This window comes from Archocentrus centrarchus, chromosome 3 (genome assembly GCF_007364275.1).
Source record: "Archocentrus centrarchus isolate MPI-CPG fArcCen1 chromosome 3, fArcCen1, whole genome shotgun sequence".
Lineage (NCBI taxonomy): Eukaryota > Metazoa > Chordata > Actinopteri > Cichliformes > Cichlidae > Archocentrus > Archocentrus centrarchus.
Genome location: NC_044348.1, coordinates 1,725,266 through 1,745,984, shown reverse-complemented (window position 1 = coordinate 1,745,984; position 20,719 = coordinate 1,725,266). Strand labels below are relative to the sequence as shown.

Here is a 20,719-nt window from a genome sequence, read left to right as displayed (position 1 = left end):
TCTAGAACTCATGGATATCACAAAATGCATAGTTGCCCTTGCGATGTTCTGCTAGGCCTCTACTGCAGCCACCTTCAATTGTTTCTTGTGTGCGGGTTTCTCTGCATTCAGTTTTGCATTTAGTAACTGGAAAGCACGCTCTGCTGGGCTGAGATCAGGTGACTGACTTGAGCACTGATTTGTGCTTTGGGTCATCATCCATTTGCACCCGGTCAGTTTTGCAGCATTCATCTGAATCTGAGCAGATAGCACTCATCCTGCTACTGCTATCAGCAGTCACATTATCTTATAGTTACTTTCTGGAGAAGTGCAATTTGGCCCTCTTGGTTTTGTGTGTAAATAGTGGTTTGTAAACCCTTGAACTCAAGCTGAAAATCTGCACTTCAATCACACATTGATTGCTTGATTTAAATCCACTGTGGTGGTGTGCCGAGGTACAACCACAAACGTTGTGTCCTTGTCCAATGCATGTCCTAAGCTTTCTTTGTTACTGTAGCCCTGATTTCTATATGTACAAACACATGTTATCTTCCAGGAGATTAAAAAATAAGACCATTAATGCTACATCACATAAATAAATGGAGCTGATAACAAAGCCAACTTGTCAAGTTTTTACTGCCTAGGTAATGAATCACTGCTGCCATCTGCTGACTACTGCAGCCAAACACAGCTCCAAGAGATTCTTCACATTTTTAAAGAAATTTAGTTTGTGTCAGGCGTAAACAATTATGTTTATGCAGAGAGCATGTGGGCTTTCCAGTGCACCCAGACTGAACTGGAGCAAAATATAGATCTCACCAGCCTGCAACACATTTGCAATAAGTGCCTCACTTCCTCTTTTAGTAAAAAAAAAAAAAAAAAAAATGAGATCAAATATGAATTTGAATACAATGAATAATTTGCGTTGGTGTGTGTATCGGGGCTAGATTCGTCTGTTAATTTACTATTGTGCATTGTATTTTAGTAATCATTTTTATCAGTCATATTTTTATTATTTTATTATTTATTGTCTGAGGCACCTAGAAAGGAATGCATTTTAAATTTCGTTGTGCAACTTCTGTGTACAATGACAATAAAGATTCTGATTCTGATTCTGATTCTGATTTATAATGCAGAAAAGTCAAGCCATGTGCTGCAGGATTGCTGCTGAATTTTTGCTTTCAAACTTTCACATTCCCATAACACAACTCTCTAATAAGTTGAACTTTAAAAAAAAAAAAAGCTCCATAAATTATTTGTTATACAAGTAATGAATTAATCTTTTATTAGAGCTGCACCAAAACTAAGCTGTAAGAGCAACTTATGGACCTTGTTGTGAAAAATCTTTTTCACTTGTGTTTATCTTCTTCCACAGATGTTGCCTTTTTTTGCCTAAATAAAATTAAATATTCTGTGAACAGGCAATAAAACCCACAATCAATTCATATTTCAGTTTAAGGATATTAACAATCTCTGACCTGTAATAGCAGTTTTTTTTGTGTGTGTGTGACATCTGAAGGCTTATTAAATAAGAGAGCCATGAGTTTCTTTGTTTCTATTTCTTTGTTGTAATGATGCTTCTTGGCAATAACTCTTAAAGCCTAATTTCCTTAGTTTTTGTTCTGTTTATTCACCTTTATCATCCACATGAATTCTTTTAGATGCTGTCCTATTATAAAACTGTATCAGTGTTTCTGTGTGGAGTATGCATGTTCTCCCTGTGTCTGCGTGGATTCTCTCCAGGTACTCCAGCTTCCTCCCACAGTCCAAATACATGCCATTTGTGGGGTCAAGTTAGGTGGTGATTCTAAATTGGCTATAGGTTGTCTGTCTCTCTCTGTGTTGTCCTGCGACCAGACCCGTCGCTATGGGCGGGCCCTAGGGGGCCGTGCCTGCCCACTGATATGCTTGGGCCCGCCCTGGCCCGCCCACCCAAGCCAGATCACTAATCAAGTTAATAATAGTGGTGCCCCCCTGTTGGATTTCATAAGCCCCCCTTAAGACTGAGATCTGGCGACGGGACTGCCTGCGACAGGTCACCAGTCACGACAGTCCACAGCTCACTCCAATGGATTTTGTATCATTCAATTCCTTCACACCACATCCAGCAGCCTTGTTAGGCTTCAGAGATCGTTTTAGCACATCTAGATGCTTCCTCCTGGCAATACACATTACCAAATGACAGTGTTCCTTGGTGTAGTCCTTGGCTAGGTAGTTGTTCCCAGTACAAATCCTCCTCTACCATGTTGGATGTGTCCCACTATGTTGGACTGTCTAAGCGGAGCCTTTGATTCTGCTACTGCTGAAGCTGGGTCCCATTTCCTAGGGGTGATGCAGCATCTCCTGTGAAGGGATCACTGGACTCCTTGAGTGATATCTCCAGTCTTGCTTTGGTGTACTTAAAATGCTCCACAAGACTTGATGTTGGTAGGGAGCGGACTCCATTCCCACACAGTCCCTTGCTGCTGGTAGCTCAAGCCACTTCCTCACCTGTGCACTCACCAGCCTCTTCTGAACTGCCAGAAGTGCTGAAGAATAACTTCCCTTCCACGTTCAGGAGGCTGATCTGGTAGAACTGGTTGATGGTACAGGAGTTTTTTTTTCCCCTTGGAAAACAGGATCCCATGCTTATTCCATGCCTTTGGTATGGTTTGTTTTTTTCTATGCTACACTCTTTAGCTTCCAGAGCTACTTTGAAACACTGGGTGTGTTCTTATACAGCATGTATGCAATGCCATTGGGCCCGTTGACTTACCCTTAATCTCTCTCCATGTGAGGGGCTCTGTGTCCATCTGGTGTTCTCGTGCTTGGACAGGTGGCATGTCACTTGGGATAATAATTTTGTGAGCCTTTGATTGTCAGAATGAGCCTCCCTCAAGTGCCCCTCCAGGTTCCTTACAGGATCCTTAAGTGTGTCTGTTTTCTCCTTGTAAAATAGGTTTTTCATACAGGTGCTGGTCATAAAATTAGAATATCATGAAAAAGTTGATTTATTTCAGTAATTCCATTCAAAAAGGGATTATATTCATTCATTACACACAAACTGATATATTTCAAATGTTAATTTCTTTTAATGTTGATGACTATAACTGACAACTAATCAAAATCCCAAATTCAGTATCTCAGAAAATTAGAATATTACTTAAGACCAATACAAAAAACGGGATTTTTAGAAATGTTGGCCAACTGAAAAGTATGAACATGAAAAGTATGAGCATGTGCAGCACTCAATACTTCGTCGGGGCTTCTTTTGCCTGGATTACTGCAGCAATGCGGCGTGGCATGGAGTCGATCAGTCTGTGGCACTGCTCAGGTTGCTCTGATAGTGGCCTTCAGCTCTTCTGAATTGTTGGGTCTGCCGTATTGCATCTTCCTCTTCACAATAGCCCATAGATTTTCTATGGGGTTAAGGTCAGGTGAGTTTGCTGGCCAATTAAAAACAGGGATACCATAGTCCTTAAATCAGATACCGGTAGCTTTGGCACTGTGTGCAGGTGCCAAACATTTGAAATATATCAGTCTGTGTGCAATGAATGAATATAATGTACAAGTTTCACTTCTTGAATGGAATTGCTGAAATAAATGAACTTTTTCATGATATTCTAATTTTATGACCAGCACCTGTATACTTGAAGGGATCTTTGTAGGAGGAAGCCCTTGTGATTTTTGTTCTTAAGCTGTTTTTTCAGAAGTTTTTCAGAAGTGCTGCTTAATATCCCCCTGCAGATCAATTCAATTCAATTTTATATATATATAGTGCCAAATCCCAACAAAACAGTTGCCTCAAGGTGCATTACAGTGGCTTGCAAAAGTATTCATACCCCTTGAATTTTTCCATATTTTGTCACATTACAACCACAAACATAAATATATTTCACTGGAATTTAATGTGAAAGACCAACACAAAGTGGTATACAGTTGTGAAGTGGAAAGAAAATTATACATGATTCAAAACATTTTTTACAAATAAAAAAACTGAAAAGTGTGGTGTGCAAAAGTATTCAGCCCCCTTTTCTCTGAGTGCAACCAATTGCATTCAGAAGTTGCCTGATGACTGCTAATGACTAAAAAGAGTCCACCTGTGTGTAATCTAATCTCAGTACAAGTACAGCTGCTCCGTGATGGCCTCAGAGGTTGGTTAAGAGAATATTGGGGAGTAAACAGCATCATGAAGTCCAAAGAACACAGCAGACAGGTCAGGAATAAGGTTGTGGAGAAGTTTAAAGCAGGCTTAGGCTATAAAAAGATTTCCCAAGCTTTGAACATCTCACAGAGCACTGTTCAATACATCATCTGGAAATGGAAAGAGTACGGCACAACTGTAAACCTACCAAGACAAGGCCGTCCACCTAAACTTACAGGCCTAACAAAGAGAGCACTGATCAGAGGTGCAGTCAAGAGGCCCATGGTGACTCTGGATGAAATGCAGAGATCCACAGCTCAGGTGGGGGAATCTGTCCACAGGACAACTATTAGTCGTGCACTGTACAAATGTGGTCTTTATGGAAGAGTGGCAAGAAGAAAGCCATTGTTAAAAGAGAACTATAAAAAGTCCCGTTTGCAGTTTGCCAGAAGCCATGTTGGGGACACAGCAAACATGTGGAACAAGGTGCTTTGGTCAGATGCGACCAAAATTGAACTTTTTGGCCAAAATGCAAAATGCAATGTGTGGCGGAGAATTAACACTGTACATCACTCTGAACACACCATCCCCACTGTCAAATATGGTGGTGGCAGCATCATGCTCTGGGGCTGCTTCTCTTCAGCAGGGACAGGGAAGTTGGTCAGAGTTGATGGGAAGATGGATGGAGCCAGATACAGGACAATCTTGGAAGAAAACCTGTTGGAGTCTGCAAAAGACTTGAGACTAGGGTGGAGGTTCACCTTCCAGCAGGACAACGACCCTAAACATAAAGCCAGGGCTACAATGGAATGGTTTAAACAAAACATATTCATGTGTTAGAATGGCCCAGTCAAAGTCCAGACCTAAACCCAATCGAGAATTTGTGGCAAGGTCTGAAAACTGTTGTTCACAAACGCTCTCCATCTAATTTGGCTGAGCTTGAGCTGTTTTGCAAAGAAGAATGGGCAAAAATTCACTAGATGTGCAAAGCTGGTGGAGACATACCCTAAAAGACTTGCAGCTGTAATTGCAGCAAAAGGTGGTTCCACAAAGTATTAACTCAGGGGGGGCTGAATACTTTTGCACACCACACTTTTCAGTTTTTTATTTGTAAAAAAAATGTTTTGAGTCATGTATAATTTTCTTTCCACTTCACAATTGTATACCACTTTGTGTTGGTCTTTCACATTAAATTCCAGTGAAATATATTTATGTTTGTGGTTGTAATGTGACAAAATATGGAAAAGTTTGAGGGGTATGAATACTTTTGCAAGCCACTGTATATATTATTATTGTAAGGTAAAGACCCTACAATAATTAAAGAGAAAACCCAGCAATCAACACAACCCCTCACAAGCAGGCACTTGGCAACAGTGGGAAGAAAAAAACTCCCTTTTAACAGGAAGAAACCTCCGGCAGAACCAGGCTCGGGGAGGGGCAGTCTGCAGTGACCAATCAGGGATGAGGGGAGGTAGACAGGACAAAAGACATTGTCTCAAGTCCTTTCTGTTCCACTTCTGAGGCATTCTTGCATGGTTTCCTCAGATGCCACCTTTCTTTCACAAGTCTTTTTATTTCCTGCTGTCTCCTGGATTTGAGCTGGGTTAATCTTTTTGTGCCCTTAGGATTTTGGCTCTCACCCCATACTTCTCTGCCCCACAGGTGTAAATAATCTCTCCCACCTTCTGCAGTTTCCTTTCAACATCTCTGACCTGACCTTCTGACCTTCTAGTCGATGTGCCAGGTCTGTGTCAGTGGTTGCCCACTCTTTTTTTCTGGCAAGATTTGGTACCCCAGGTTTGGGGCTTTCTTTTTCTTTACTGCTGGCCGTGGTGGGATGAGCTCTGGGCTTCATTTAGGGTACTGATACCCTGTGGACTGTGATGCTTTTCTTCCCACTGGGCTTCACCCGATTGATTTGCCCTGACTTTGAGGAAAGAGTGGTCAATGCAAGGCTCTTCTTTGCACCCTCATATTATCACGTCTGTTGGTTTAATGATTTTGGCTGAGCAAACTTCCATAAGGAAGAGGTGCTTGAGGTAGGAGAGGAAAATGCAAAGCAGAAAACTTTGATCTCAAATAACAAAGTGCTGCTATAAGCAAAAATTCTTTAGATTTATCTATTCGAGTGACTCCAGTTACATCTGATTCATTGATTATGTGAGCTATAGGTGGGTTAAGCTAAGCAGGTTTGCACAGAATTGTTTAACAGCTAAATTTAGGCCCTTGTCAAGGGATGACTGTGTGCACCCACACCGCATTTTGTAGCTCCGCATCCTTATATCACCATGGATCAAGCTTCCACTGTAAGATAAGCTGTGTGCACAGACTGAGTTACTGGAATTTCTACTCTCTGTTATTGATTTTTAGTGGGGTTTGCAAATGTTTACACAACTAGCAAGAGACATACAAGCTATTTCAAATGATCCCCTCCCCTGCTCTCTCCTCCACGCATTAGAGGTCAGGAGACAAGCAGGATGTGAGTCGGCCGATAAGCTGCAGAGACAGAAAGGCTGTCAAGCATTTCCCTGGTGGTCAGTTCGTCACTTTCTAACGATGATCCTGGAGGGGAGGACTGCTGGAGTTACACTTCCATGCTGTTTGAGCAGAGTGCAAAATAAATGCTTCCAAAATAAGAGAATAGCAGGGTATAATATACTACTTCAAATTTAGGTCTAGGTGTCCTCTGTTGCCCCCACTCCACTCATTAAATTAAACGAATAAAAATTTTAAAACAACAGATTATTTATTTACGTACTTACTTATTTATGTTCTTTCTTTCTTTTGCTTCTGCTACTGCTACTTGTAAATTCTTTGTAAATGAAGGGAACACTTGATCATCACAGTGTAACACAAAGCCAGTTAAAATTCAACAATATCAATCTGTCCAGTTAGGAAGCATAGATCACTGTGGTCTGTGACAGGTATGAAAATGCTATAAAACCAAAATAATGCCAAAGACCACTATATAAATGACCTGATTTTCTCATAGTTTTGCTTGTATGTGGTATCTGGTATGTAGTTAACATTAATTATAGTATAGAATTAATTTAGTATTAAATTTTGAAGTATTTGTCACTTTAGTTCTTTCACTAAAGTGACAAATAGGACCCTGATGACCAGAATGTAACCACTAATGTATGACTACTACAGTGAGCATTTTCACTTGTACAGAAAACGTAACAAAAGCCACATGGATTGAAGTTTGATCAAGAGGCGTTCACATATATTCCTGATGTGACAGGCACATTTCTACCACCGTCTGTTATTTTGTACTTATGATCTCTTCTTTTAGAGTAACATACATGAATCAAGACAATGACCATACAGCAAAACAGTGAAGGCTGCTACTTTGGATTAACTACTGTGAAAACAGTGGTTTCAGTTGAAGTAAGGTGCATGGTGGAGGCCATGCATGAAAGGGATTGATTTCTACTGTTTATTAATACCTATGAAATTAAGAGACAGTACAGTAACACAGCACCGGCAGCCCAACACTGCAGTACACACGATACTAGAACAATTGTAATATAATGCAAATTTGTTGTGATAACAGCTACATTTGAGTGATTATTTAAAATCATGGTGTGGGGTAAGCTGTCATTGCAAAGCCAAATATCTGAATGCTCTCTAATATATTTATGATTATGTCCTTGCTTCAAACAATTAAATCAACAGTGAACAAGTACTCAACCACACACAACCACGACCACAAAGCCATGCTTCCTTCTAATTCCAGTTGGTTCTTATAATTATGAAAGACCTTCTCACTGTACTCTCCCACAAGGGAAACTGGAAGTTGAGTACATCCACTGGTGGAGTGAGCTTACATCCTGTAGAGCTGTAAATCATTGTGGTAGCTGTTGCAAGAGAGAGTTCAGACCATTAAACAACTAATAGCTTTGTTTCTTGGTGATTTCTTTATTATACTTATAGTTCATACTGCCTTGGGAAAGTTTTTACAGCAACCAGCCCAATGGGCTATTCAGTAACACAGATAAAATGATAATATTTGGAGAAGATGGACAAAGATGCCATTTTGAATTAAAATGCCTACAGTAATAAATAATACATCATAAACATCAACATGATTTTTCTAAGCTGAACTTGTCTTCTGGTCTCTGACTCCCTTAAAGGAAGAACTTCCTTTCTTAGATCAATATGGTGGTGCAGTGATTTTTTTTTTTCTTCACTGATTGGACACTGCGTGACACTGTATTGATTCTAGGCAGGAAGTTATTCTTCCTATAACCTCATAATAAAGGACTGAGAGAAAAGAAAGCAGCATTGCTGCACAGAATAAGTCAGTACATAACAATGAGCAAGAATATTTTGCTGATGTAATCAGAGGAAGCAGGCTCAAGTTTTATGAGTTGTCAAACGACAGCAGTTTAACCGAGGTGTTGAGGTTTTCTGTTCAGCTTCATTTGTCATCAGTAAAGCTGATTTCATCTTTATGTCTTTATTTATGATAATTTTGTTAGGCTGTAGAGCAAAGCTCCATTGATGTTATTATTGGGGGGAATTTTCCACCTACTTCTTACACTGGTTTTAGAGCTCCGCATGGTAAATGGTCCCCTGTATTTAAAGAACATAATGAACTTATGTTATCCAGGCATTTTAAGAATCCTTAAAATGCCTGGATAGCAAAATTAATCTAGTGGGATGAATTTTAAAACAGTTTACCTGGAAGAGAAAAAAAAAAGCTTTCCCCATCCAATGATTCAGAGCATTCATTCTCCCAGAAAACATTTTGATATTATATAAGTGTAATCAGTGTCTTTTTTGATAACTATCCTTGTTTGAAAAAGTTCCAAGATTAAAGTTGTGCTAATGACAAGGATGTGAATTTGCCATCTGCAGGGCGTCCGTCTTGTTTGTCACCTCTTTCTTGAACTTTCTCGCAGAAAAACACTCCTGTATTGTTCACTGGTTGTGTGTAACTGCCAGCTTCAGTCTCCTTTCTCCTCTTTGATTGTCCTGGTGCTCTACTCTGCATATACAGGGAGAGACACAGTTAGTTGATGCTGGCCAGCTGAATTAGCCTCGGCCTTCCTACATCTGGCTCCATCTAATCAGTGCTCCTGGGTTTAACCATGTGGTTCAAACCATACTAGGTAGGCCCTTTACAGTAGATTTCTCAAGGAAGACATTTGGCCATGATGACACAGACAGAAATACTCGCATGCTGAAAACAATATCAGCCACGCTGTCAAGGGCGGTTATCAGTGTTTGAATCTCATTCCATATGCCATATGCTTTCTTGTATGCTCAGGATTTAGATGCATGTGGCAGTAATAAGAAGTAATTAAGTTATCTAGTTGGATTCCCATCTTCTTCATCCTCTTAATATTGATCACTGCTGTGATGTCCTGTCAGGGCGTCATTACATAATGCGCCAGTGGAGTGTAAAACAGTATTAACTGACATCCTGCCGTCTCATTTGACTGGAGGATATAGGGAATGAACCACCAAACGTCTGTTTGGCTCTACCTTCTGAATCAGAGACACATGTTTATACCTGTGCATTTTGAGACAAGCAGCATGTTCGTGGCTTTTTAGTATAGCTAATGAAATTTATTATAGAGAACTTTTGTCATGTGTTATAAAGTGCTTCACAGAAGGCAGTGACTTCATAACAAGGACATTTTACACAACATTCAACATATTTCTCATGTAATGTGTTTATTAGTAAAAGTTTCAAAGATTAATATAACACCATTTTCATAACATGGAAAATGCAACAGTAATTTACATAATTATTTGCATCCTTTGTCAGTCATGTTGATCATTTGTTCCTGGATGCCATTATCTCTTTTTCCGCTGATTAGTCCAAGGCTAAGGGGAAGTGTATAAAAAAGAAAGCACTGAAGCACTTTTCTTTTGCTTTTAGACAGTCTGGCCTGCTTTTATTAAGGCTAAGACCTCTTGCCAGGCCACTCCATTCAGCTAGTATCCTTCATCAGCAAAAGTGAATTTTCAGTCACAACTTCTGACTTTCTCGTTCCCAGCAGGATGAATTGTTAGCCCAAAACCCCGTGAAAAAGAAAAATTTCACAGGAGCCTATCCAGTCCCGAATCATACAATACCTTGTAGGGCCACCTTTAGCAGCAATAACTTGAAGTCATTGTTTTTATACAAGCATGGTCTATAGGGTATGTACTATAGCAATAGCTGTATATGTATATGCACTGAGTCACTAAGTCCAGTGACCAACCTAGCTTAGGTTACACTCTTTCTAATATGACAGAGAAGAGAAACCTCTCGGTATGCACCTTACTTGCGGGAAACAGAGCGGCAGTAGGCATAAATAAATCTCCCTGGAGGAAAGTCGATACCACGGCTCACATGTCCAGATGAATATCCAAGCCCGTCTGCATCCTAATGGCTACAAAGCACTGTACATATGATACACCTAAACCTAAACCTTAATATGTGGAAGATCTACTAAAAAAGGAAACATAGAGGTATCACAGAAGAATAAATAATGTTTAAAGTTTTTCAAATTAAATATACTGAAAAATATATCACATGAGCATCTAATAGTTATCCCAGTGGAGTGAGATTTGTCTTTTAAATGAGCTGGAAGCAAAGGAAAGAATGAATGAATGACAAAAAGAAGAAAATAGAAAGAAAAAACAACAAGTGTGAAAAAAGTTATAACTTGTTAATATTAACCCTTTTACTAACACAGGGGTCAGGGTCACCGGTGACCCCTGTGGTAGTAAAAGGGCTAAGCTTTAAAGTTGCAGGTTGGAGGACTAGCTGGGTTGGCTTTTTACCTTGTTTCCTATGCTTTTGTTAAAGGGGACCCATTATTGCTCATTTCTGACTTTATATTTTCATTTATGCATTACACTAAAGTAGCTCTGGATGATTCACAATTTAAAATCATTCTTATTTACCTCATACTGGACCTTGGCCCTTTACTTCATCTGAAACAATTTTAGGTCCCTGCCACCTACCTTTAAGACAACTTTCTTCTGATTGGCTGCCCTTTGAAAATGGGTTGAATAGCAAGTGGGTGGGGTTTCTACACTCACAACAAGAGCTGTAATCACCATATTAAGGATATTACCTTGTTTATTTATTTATTTTTCTCTTTATTGCCCAAAATCACAGCAAACAGTTTGATCAAGGCACTTTATCATGTAAGGTAAAGACCGCACAACAATTACAGCGAAACCCAACGATCAAAACAACCCCCTATGAGCAAGCACTTGGTAACAGTGGGAGAGAAAAACTCCCTTCTAACAGGAAGAAACCTCCAACCGAACCATACCATACCAAGCACAGCGGTGAAGGGGTGATGATTAGCTTGGCCAAAATCTCAAATACCCCAGCAAATCTACAGCAGAAGTGGTGAAAAAGAAAGAACTGAGGTGTTGTAATGACTAAGTCAAAGTTCAGACCTCAACTCAATTGAAATGCTGTGGCAGGACCTTTAGAGAGCTGTGCATAACTGAATTCCCCTAAACTTCAATGAACTGAAGCAATATTGTAAAGAAGAACGGTACCAAATTCCTTAACAACAATGTGAGAACCTGATTAAGTCACACAGACAACGATTATTTCAAGTTATTGCTGGTAAAGGTAGTTCTACTAGCTATTGGATTGTGAGGTGTACATAGTTTTTCACAGGACTGCAATGATGAATAAAAAAGAGCAAAGCCCTCCAGAACTGGAGGAAGCAATCTTGTACAAGATTGTTTCTGTTTACTCAGAGGCAAATGCTTGATAATTCAGGTTGCTCTTTGTCCCACAAAACCATCCTCTGTATTTATGTAACTGGAATGTAACAACACTCTGTGAGAAGTGAGAGGTTCAGCACAGTGCAATTGTCAGAAGAGTCTTCTGATACAGATCAATAGAAACAACTGAGACTAGTGGAGCCAGAGTCTCTCTGCTGAGTCAGTTATTGCTGCTTGATTACATGCTCACATGCATGCATATAAATACACACACAGAAGCAGAAATTATGATTGTTGGGAGTAATTTCCTGCACAGATAAATTCGACCTCTGTGATACATGACATAACAAGATCATGCAGGTTTTGTGCAGGTAAAACTGAAGGAAAAGGCAGAGCTGAGACTAGCATGGTTGGCCTCATGGAATATGTGTATTAAGATGTTTAATTACTAAACTAGTGCCAAATTAGCACTTAGATGAAGTTCAATTCAAATCTGTAACAAAAAGGTCTTTTTATTGGGGTCTGGAAAAAGTCTGATCACATAGAGGTCTAAGGCAAAGCAACCCTTTGACTTATTTGACCTATGACCTAAATTTTCCATTCATCCATCCAAACAAATTTAGAATGATCAATTAATCTAAAAATCTAATTAATCTCATTAATCTAACATAAATATCTTTGACTGTGGGAGGAGTGGGCTTCCCACAGAAAAGTCCGTGGCAGCTTCAAACCCAGAACCTTCAGCTGTGAGACAACAGTACTGAGGACAGTACTAACTAATTCTAAATCTTCACAGAACATGCAACTACATACTGTATATGTTTCCAATTCTAGGTTGAAACAAGGTAAATCTAACACTATAACATGCCTGATAGTTCATCTCAGATTACTGAGCAAATGTCAATGAAAACTGTTATACTTCATATAAAACATATACAAGGACAGTAACTTCTCCATTCATTCAAAGCTGCATCAATTATTCATAAATGCTCCGACTCCGGGGATCGATGCCTCTGTAATGTGGACTGATATGAGCCCCTGGTCGAGTCATGGCTGCAGCAAGTTAATGGGCAGACTGGATTTCAGCCACTGCTCAAGGCACTTCCTTCAAAAAAATCTCTGCACCACACCCCACTGACACACTTCATAAGATCACAGCATGAGACGAAGACATAGGCACAACACAAAAGGGCACAGATAAATATGGTCAAAGTAAAAGTAAGAGCATGCACAAGTATTTCTGTGAAATTACCGAAAAAGAACTTTCTGTGGTTTTACTTTGGTTTGGAAACTCTTAACTACTGTGGGCTTGATTGCCGTGAAATTTGGGATGAAATATAGCCCATGTTCTCCCCCCCCAAAATAAACGTAATTACTGTGATGGTAGCGCCATCATTGAATCTTTTTTTGTCCACATATCACCAAGAAAAATGATATTGCCTTGTATGTCTAACAGAATGATAAGCAACATTATTGTCATTTACATGCTCCACAGATAGTTGTGATATGGGAAGTTGGTCTTCCTACTTCGGTCTGTTCATGCGTTTCTAGGTCAGCGATGTGGAATCATCATGATGCTACCAGCATGTGTTTTATTGCTCAGACTGTTGATGCTAAACATTGATAGAAGTTTTTAAGTATATGTCTGTGCAGGTTCTCAGTCATCCAGGTCGTAGTCTCTGGAGTTTTTCAAGCTCCAGAGACTTTTTAGTATATGATAAATAAATATCGCTTTCCCTGATTTGTTTCTAACCTACCCACATGGACAGCAACTACTGTTTACAACCTGACGCCATATTATAAAAGAAGTGTTAAAAAAATCTAAATTCACACGATTAATCAAGCCAAACATTTACCTTTGTCCACAAAATGTCTCGGTCAGAGACAGTTTGGCAAGTTCTGTAACAAAACTTTGGGGGAACATAAGATGATTGTGGCTAACAAAATTCCCACTAGCAATATTATCACAGTATTATGAATTGTGAATTACTGAGTGTTTTGTTTCTTTTTTTTGGCAAATTATCAGAAGTCAAAATAGCTCGTTAGTTCATACTTCTTCTTTCATAAGCTTCAGTACCTCAACCTATTATGTTGGAGTATCTAAATAGTTTCTGGTGCTGATATTATATGTGCATTAAATATCTTTGTCACCCCATCCACTTGTTTTTGGACTGGGATGCATTTTGAAACTTTAACACTAATGTTTATTCTGTTTCTGGAGCCAGAAGGGACCAAATTTGAAGATACCAGCTAACATTAACAGCTTTATTAGCCAGCTGTGTGCAAACTAGTGCAAAGTCGCAGATTAATAAAATACTAGAATTTCAGAATTTCCAAAACTGAAGCACAAGCTTCTTGGATGTTTTTTTTTTTTTTTGTCAGATCATCCCATTAAAAATGATTCAAAGGGCAACAACATGGCAAACTACAGTAGAAAGGTCCAGTTAGGGAACTTGAATTAGCAGAGGTAAGGCCTAGCAAACAGTTACTGGCACCTGTCAATTTTCACAGCATGCTTTTTGTCCTGTCTCCCTCCCCTAACCCCCAACCGGTCGCTGCAGATGGCTGCTCCTCCCTGAGCCTGGTTCTCCTGGAGGTTTCTTCTTGTTAAAAGGGAGTTTTTACTTCCCACTATTGCCAAGTGCTTGCTCATAGGGGGAGTCATCTGATTGTTGGGGTTTTCTCTGTATTATTGTAGGGTCTTTACCTTATAATATGAAATGCCTTGAGGTGAGTGTTTCTATGATTTGAACTGAACTGAATTTTGGGAATGATAAAATCCGAAATGGTGTGTGGAAAAAAAAAATTATTATAAAGTTCTTCTGAATAGAGTGACTATTCAAAGAGACCAAACAGTTTTTGCAGTGCTTTTTCAGATGGGAGTCTGCTGACCCTGTTTTGGAGCCAGCCTCAAGTGGCTGCTCCAGGAACTGCAGTTTTTGGCACATCCACAATAACTTCTTTTTTCAGCCTGGAGTTTGCTGCTTGGTTTTACCCAGACTACATTAATTCCCAACCTGGTGCATGATGCTTAAAAAAAAAAAAAAAATGTTAGTACCTTACTGTGTCTGTGTAAACTTTGTAAAGTTCAGAAGTTTCAGTTTACTCCTTTCCAAAGTTTTGAGTGAAATAAATTGATCCAGTTGTTGACCACACATGGTGATATTGTTCTGTTCAGCTGTGTGATAATGTGAAAAGCATTAAATATTCAGTTAAGAGGAAGTTGAGTGTCACTACATTATCTGAGATGTCAGGCATTTATTGATGACTATCCTTTATCTGTTCAAGCAGAAAGGGCACACAGACACAGACACGCACGCTAAACCACTGGGAGTAATATTATTTGTCTGATAGATGTAGTCTGTTTGTTTCATGAATTATAGATCTTCCAAAATGTCATCCAGAGCCAGAAGCATGTTCAAACTCGCATACTGTACACATGACATCATGTTGATAGATGAGTCCTTTCAGCAGCACTTTCAGGAAGTTTTAACTGGGAAACTCAAAGGTTAGTCAATCAATAAGTAAAGCTTTTTAAAATGCTTGGTTGTTTCCTCTACCGGGCTGGATCATTAATTAGGCATACAGACTGCCTGTAAACCTGAGGCATAGTCTGTTTGCAGTTTAGCCTCCTCCACAGACACACTTAAAGCTGTTCAAAATGTGCCGTGATGCTTTAAGTTTAGCAATGATCCAGGTCGAGTTAAAACAACTCAAAGCAACACGAGGAAGTAGAATTATGAGCACACATAATTTGTTCTGTGCACAAAAAAAAAAAAAAAAAAAAAAAAAGCACTCTCTGCTGCTGCAGTTATCTTTTATCTTTTTTGGAGATGGGATTTGTCAATGAACATCTAAGAAGGGATGCAAGACTAAGAGGAGGATGTTTCAGTGCCATTAATCTGAGACCGCCCTCTCCTTGCCACACTACCCAGGGCGGAGAGGAAACTGCTGCTCCCTCAGGGACTTGGCATCATAATTATATAGGAAGCAGAACAGTCTGTTGGCTGTTAGAGGAAAGAAAGGCTGCAGGCTGGGCTCACGCATGGCCACTAATGTGCAGTGGACAAGTGGTCATAACATGGATGTGGAGCTCTACTTCTGACACTGTTAGAAAGGTAAGATAATCTCTTGCATTAATCTTCAAAGAGTTAATAACAACAGAGAGTGATTAGCAGACTGTGATGTTAAACCTCCTGCTGTACACAGTCTGTTCCCTTTAATTAGATTATTTTGGATTGTCAGTGACCATCTCTGCAAACTGATGCAAATGGAAGTGTTAAGTACTAAAATAACATCCCTCAAAGCGACTTTGCTCTTGAATCATTTCTAAGTGCTAGAAAAGTCTTCAGCTTTGTGTTAGCAAGTCTGCTTTTGTCTGCAGGCTCTTTCTGGAGCCTTAACTAGATTTATTGCCACTGGAGATGATCAGTGTACGAACAAGTGGAGGGAGTCCACAGCAGCCTAACACAGGGCTCTGTGTTAGTCAGGTATAAGCAAAGAGAATTTTTTAAGGGCTTTGTTGGAGCACTTCCAATGGTGCCATTAAAAAAAAAGAGATTCTCAAGATCACCTTTACAAAATGCATTTTTCCAGAACAAACATGGTTTTTTATTTGTGGTGTCACAGAGTCTGTTCTCTTTACTAATGGAGCTTTACATTTACTTCTCTTATATCCCATTGCCTTATGTGCACTTATTTTATAAGCGGATTTTTGATAAAAGACAACACCTTTTAAAGGTTCATATTCCTGTTCTGGCATTAATAACACGGTTCTATAATTCAGTTATTACACAGTTTTCTGTTTTTTAATTTCTCACAGAGCAAGCGGTGGAAGCAGGCATGTCGGAGAAGAAGCCACGAGGCTCAGACACCCGGCCCAAAAGTGGCTTCCGCAGCTGGAGTGCAGACAGTTACATTTGGAAGCGGAAGAAACGCTCCCGGAGCTCACGCAATGAGTCGAGTCCTGGAAGCATGGAGGCGGACGGGACGGAGGATCTGGGTGTGCGGTCGTCATCCTGTCCGAGGCGGCGCAGAGAGAGGAAATGTAGCTGCAGTGCTCTAGGGGACACGCTGACATCTGGAGACATTGATGCAGTGTGCCGGAAGGCCTTGTCCCGGCGCTCTCTGCGGCAGAAGTTTCAGGACGCTATGGGCCAGTGCTTTCCTCTGCGCTCTCACCATCACCACCACCATCACCACCACCACCACTCATCGGGCTCCTCACGACCCTTTTCAGTGCTCTTCTGGTCCAAACGCAAGATCCATGTGTCAGAGCTCATGCAAGATAAGTGCCCATTCTCACCCAAGTCTGAACTTGCCCGATGTTGGCACCTAATTAAAAATCATGATACCCACCCAAGTGCCCTCAGGGACATGGAGGCTCCCCTCAAACCCAATGCCTCCTCCTCTACCTCTCCACCACAAACCCCAATCTCCTGGGAGGACATCTGCTGCTCCCCTGGACCTGGAATCACCAGTCTGGAAGACTGGGACCCTTCTTGTGCTCATGGAGGAGAAGAGGGCAGCTGTGGACACACTGACTACGTCCTGGTCCCTGATCTCCTTCAGATCAACAACAGCCCATGCTACTGGGGTGTGCTGAACCGCTTTGAGGCAGAGGAGCTGCTGGAGGGACAGCCAGAGGGGACGTTTCTACTCCGAGACTCCGCACAGGACGAGTTTCTCTTCTCGGTCAGCTTTCGGCGCTACAGCCGCTCCCTGCACGCACGCATTGAACAGAATGGCAAACGTTTCAGCTTCGATGTGCGTGACCCGTGTATGTACCGTGATCCAAGTGTGACGGGACTGCTTAGACACTACAGTGACCCAGCCACCTGCCTCTTCTTTGAACCACTCCTTTCCAGGCCTCTCCCAAGGAACTTCCCTTTCTCCCTCCAGCACCTGTGCAGAGCAGTGATCTGCAGCTGCACTACCTACCAAGGCATAGACAGCCTGCCTCTGCCACCTCAGCTCAGGGACTATCTCACACATTACCACATTAAGTGTGATGGAGCCTGTGCTGTGTGACTTTCCAAAACAGGCTTCATCCTGAGGACAAGCAAAAGCAGCTTGTCTTGGCAAAAGTACTGTCATTAAATTCTAACTGTGTTTGCTGTTGATATTCTCACCTGACGTTTAAAGATGCTGAATTGGAGAGGGTTTATTTTTTTAGGATGTTTGTTGATCTTGATGTCTTCTATGAGCAAAGGATTACCAGCTGCTCTACAGTTTCATATACTGTAATGGCAAATGATGGCAAAGTCAGGCTCGCAGGACAAGAAAGCAACCACCAGAGGGGACTGCGGTGTGGCGAGACAGCCTGAGTGTTGGCTTAACCAAGCTTCAGTGAGCCAACACTCCATCACATACAAGTTAAGATCATAGAGATGCTATGGTCTTGTCCTGAACACAACTACTGCAGTCCAAAGTTAGAGGTAAAGCAACTCCAGGTGCATCTAGTAATATCCAAGAATTATGAATTTTTGATGATGTCGCTAACTGTAACCAAACTAATGTTTAGACCTCCTGATATTTCTTCCCAGCCTTGCCATATATAGCTGCAAATTCATTACAAAGAACCTATTATGCTTTTCATATTTTCTGTCATATGCGTCAATGCACCATTGAAGTGGTGGATACTCATTAAACATTCAATAGTAAGGTCAGATAACGAGGTCAGCGTACGTACAAGTAATCGCTGAGAGCCAAAGGTTCAGGCTTCTGTCTGCTCTGAACACTCAGTGAAAGGGGACATCACTATCACGGCCGTCTGAAGCAGGCAGCTCTGGATGTGAGCAGCAGAGCCCCAGCCTCCCAGCTGCTGTTCAAAACTTTTGTTTGTGATGAACAGCCAGCATGCAATAAATAAGGATTAGTTGTGAAATGCGAATCTTACAAAGCTACCAATAGAGTACAAACATAGAGCTGGAAATTTAAACAGTGCTGTAATGTAACCAATCAATGAGTCGCTCCTGATAACAAGGATGCTAATTTAAAATTTGGGCTTTTTTTTAATCTGCTTCACAAAATGGGTTCAAACACCGTGCTGGCAATCAATATGTGTTATTAGAGAAAATAGAGATAATAAATTAGAGATACATCATTACGGGAAAGGAGACTTAATTAAAACATTTAAATAGTATAAGCAGCAGAAATGGGTTGAGTGGCACCAGTAATATCAGCGATATGTTTTACAGAAGATGTTCCAAAAACAGTTTTATATAAGTTCTTTATATATTTCAGATAAAACAGATAACAAGCCGCTACAGCTACAGAGAGCAGAAGCCTAAACAAGACCAAACTAAAAGATAAAAGATATGGATTTTTATCCTTCTGACTGAGGGTTACTGACCTGACATTAAAAAAAAAAGATCATCTTTAGTCTTGATCTGGGGCTTAAGAAGAGCTGAAAGAGTCCTCGCCAAATTCATCAAAGTAACTATATGAAAGGAAACGCTATAGAATCAAATATGAAACTAATAATCGATGAAGGGCGGCTAAAGCGAACCAATGTCATCCTCTCAAATGTCAGCCTCTTGTGCAGCTTCTTCCTTTGGGCTGCATTCTTCTCTCCAGCCACAAGGTGGAGACACCACTACACCAATCTGCTTCACCTGACTGTCTTTGAACCCTCCATAAAGCACCTCTGTGAATGTGTCCTCTAACATCAGCTGTGCGAGAAACTGTTCTCTTCTTAGGCATATATTGTATTCACCACATTGATACACAAACCAATAAATGTCATTTACACTGCCTCTGTTGTGTGACAGTATCTCAGTTTTTATACTTGGGGTTTTTTTTTTTTTGGTCATCTTTGGATTGCTTTTAGCACATCATGCTTGTCCCTGCCCTCTCACGCTGCAGCTCTGGGCTGTGTCGCAGTTTGACGAGCTAATGGTATGGAAAATGCTGCTTTTGAAGTAGCACTTTGGAAACAAATCATCCTGCTCTCTGCAAAGGACACCTCTAAATGCCAGCGCTTCATTGGGAGATAAGGACATGAAAAAGACCCCCACCCACCACCCACACACACAGCCTTTTTTCATTTGATTTGTGTGTTGTTCAGCCTCTTTCCAACATCAGTGTAAAAAAAAAAAATACCCTGAAGTGATTTGTGTGAGTAACGACAATTATGTGTATGAAATATTCATCATGCAGCCATCATGTTTTCAGGCACAGCACTGTTTCTTTCCTCAGTATTTGAAACACAGACATTATGTGCTCATCTTTTGGAAGACTGTGGTCTTTTTTGTGTATGTCTTCCCATTGATCCTCTATTACATTATTACTGCTCCAAGTTTAGCTATAAGTGCATAAAACTGGCTTCAGCAAATTCCCCCGTGTCTACTTCCGAGTGGCAGTGCCCTCTAGTGGAGCAAAGGAGGAAGTAAAGTAAAGCCAGCATATGGAGGAGGTCTGGGTGAATGGATGGGTATATTATGGGAGACCGGTATTCATCCCCTCACATATCTGAATTCACCAGTCATTTGAAGCCCCGTGAAGGGTGGCATCAGAGGCAGTTGCATATATTTCACCTGCTGATCAGGATTCCAGCACTAGGTTCTTTGTTACTAGCACCCTGCTGCAAAAACACTGAATTTGTTGCCATTTGTTGAATCTACAAAAAATGCCCAAGATAATGCAGTTTGACAAACATAAAGTAGCATTTTTGCACCAGCAAGGTGATTCCCAAAGAGCTAGTAGCTGAAAACATGGCATGAAAACATTTCCTCTGACTTTTCTCAGCATAGTGTGCAGTGTATCTTTAAAAAAAGTTGAGGAAACTGCACAAGTTGAGGACAAAAGGAAGGCCTAAGAAACTATCTACAGCAGAGGAACAGTATCTGAAAGTCATGTTCTTAAAAAATCCTGAGACCTGAGACAGGTCCTGAGAGATGCATTTGGCAAACTCAGTGTTTCATT

General features: G+C 40.6%; 1 protein-coding gene across 1 annotated transcript; it reads left to right on the top strand.

The window, feature by feature from the left end:
* The first annotated feature begins 15,794 nt into the window (after positions 1-15,794).
* socs4 (suppressor of cytokine signaling 4) lies at positions 15,795-19,522 on the top strand. The gene is made up of 2 exons (XM_030726185.1): positions 15,795-15,912; positions 16,617-19,522. The coding sequence occupies exon 2, from the start codon at positions 16,637-16,639 to the stop codon at positions 17,822-17,824; it is 1,188 nt and encodes a 395-aa protein (XP_030582045.1). The 5' UTR covers positions 15,795-15,912; positions 16,617-16,636; the 3' UTR covers positions 17,825-19,522.
* Positions 19,523-20,719: the final 1,197 nt, after the last annotated feature.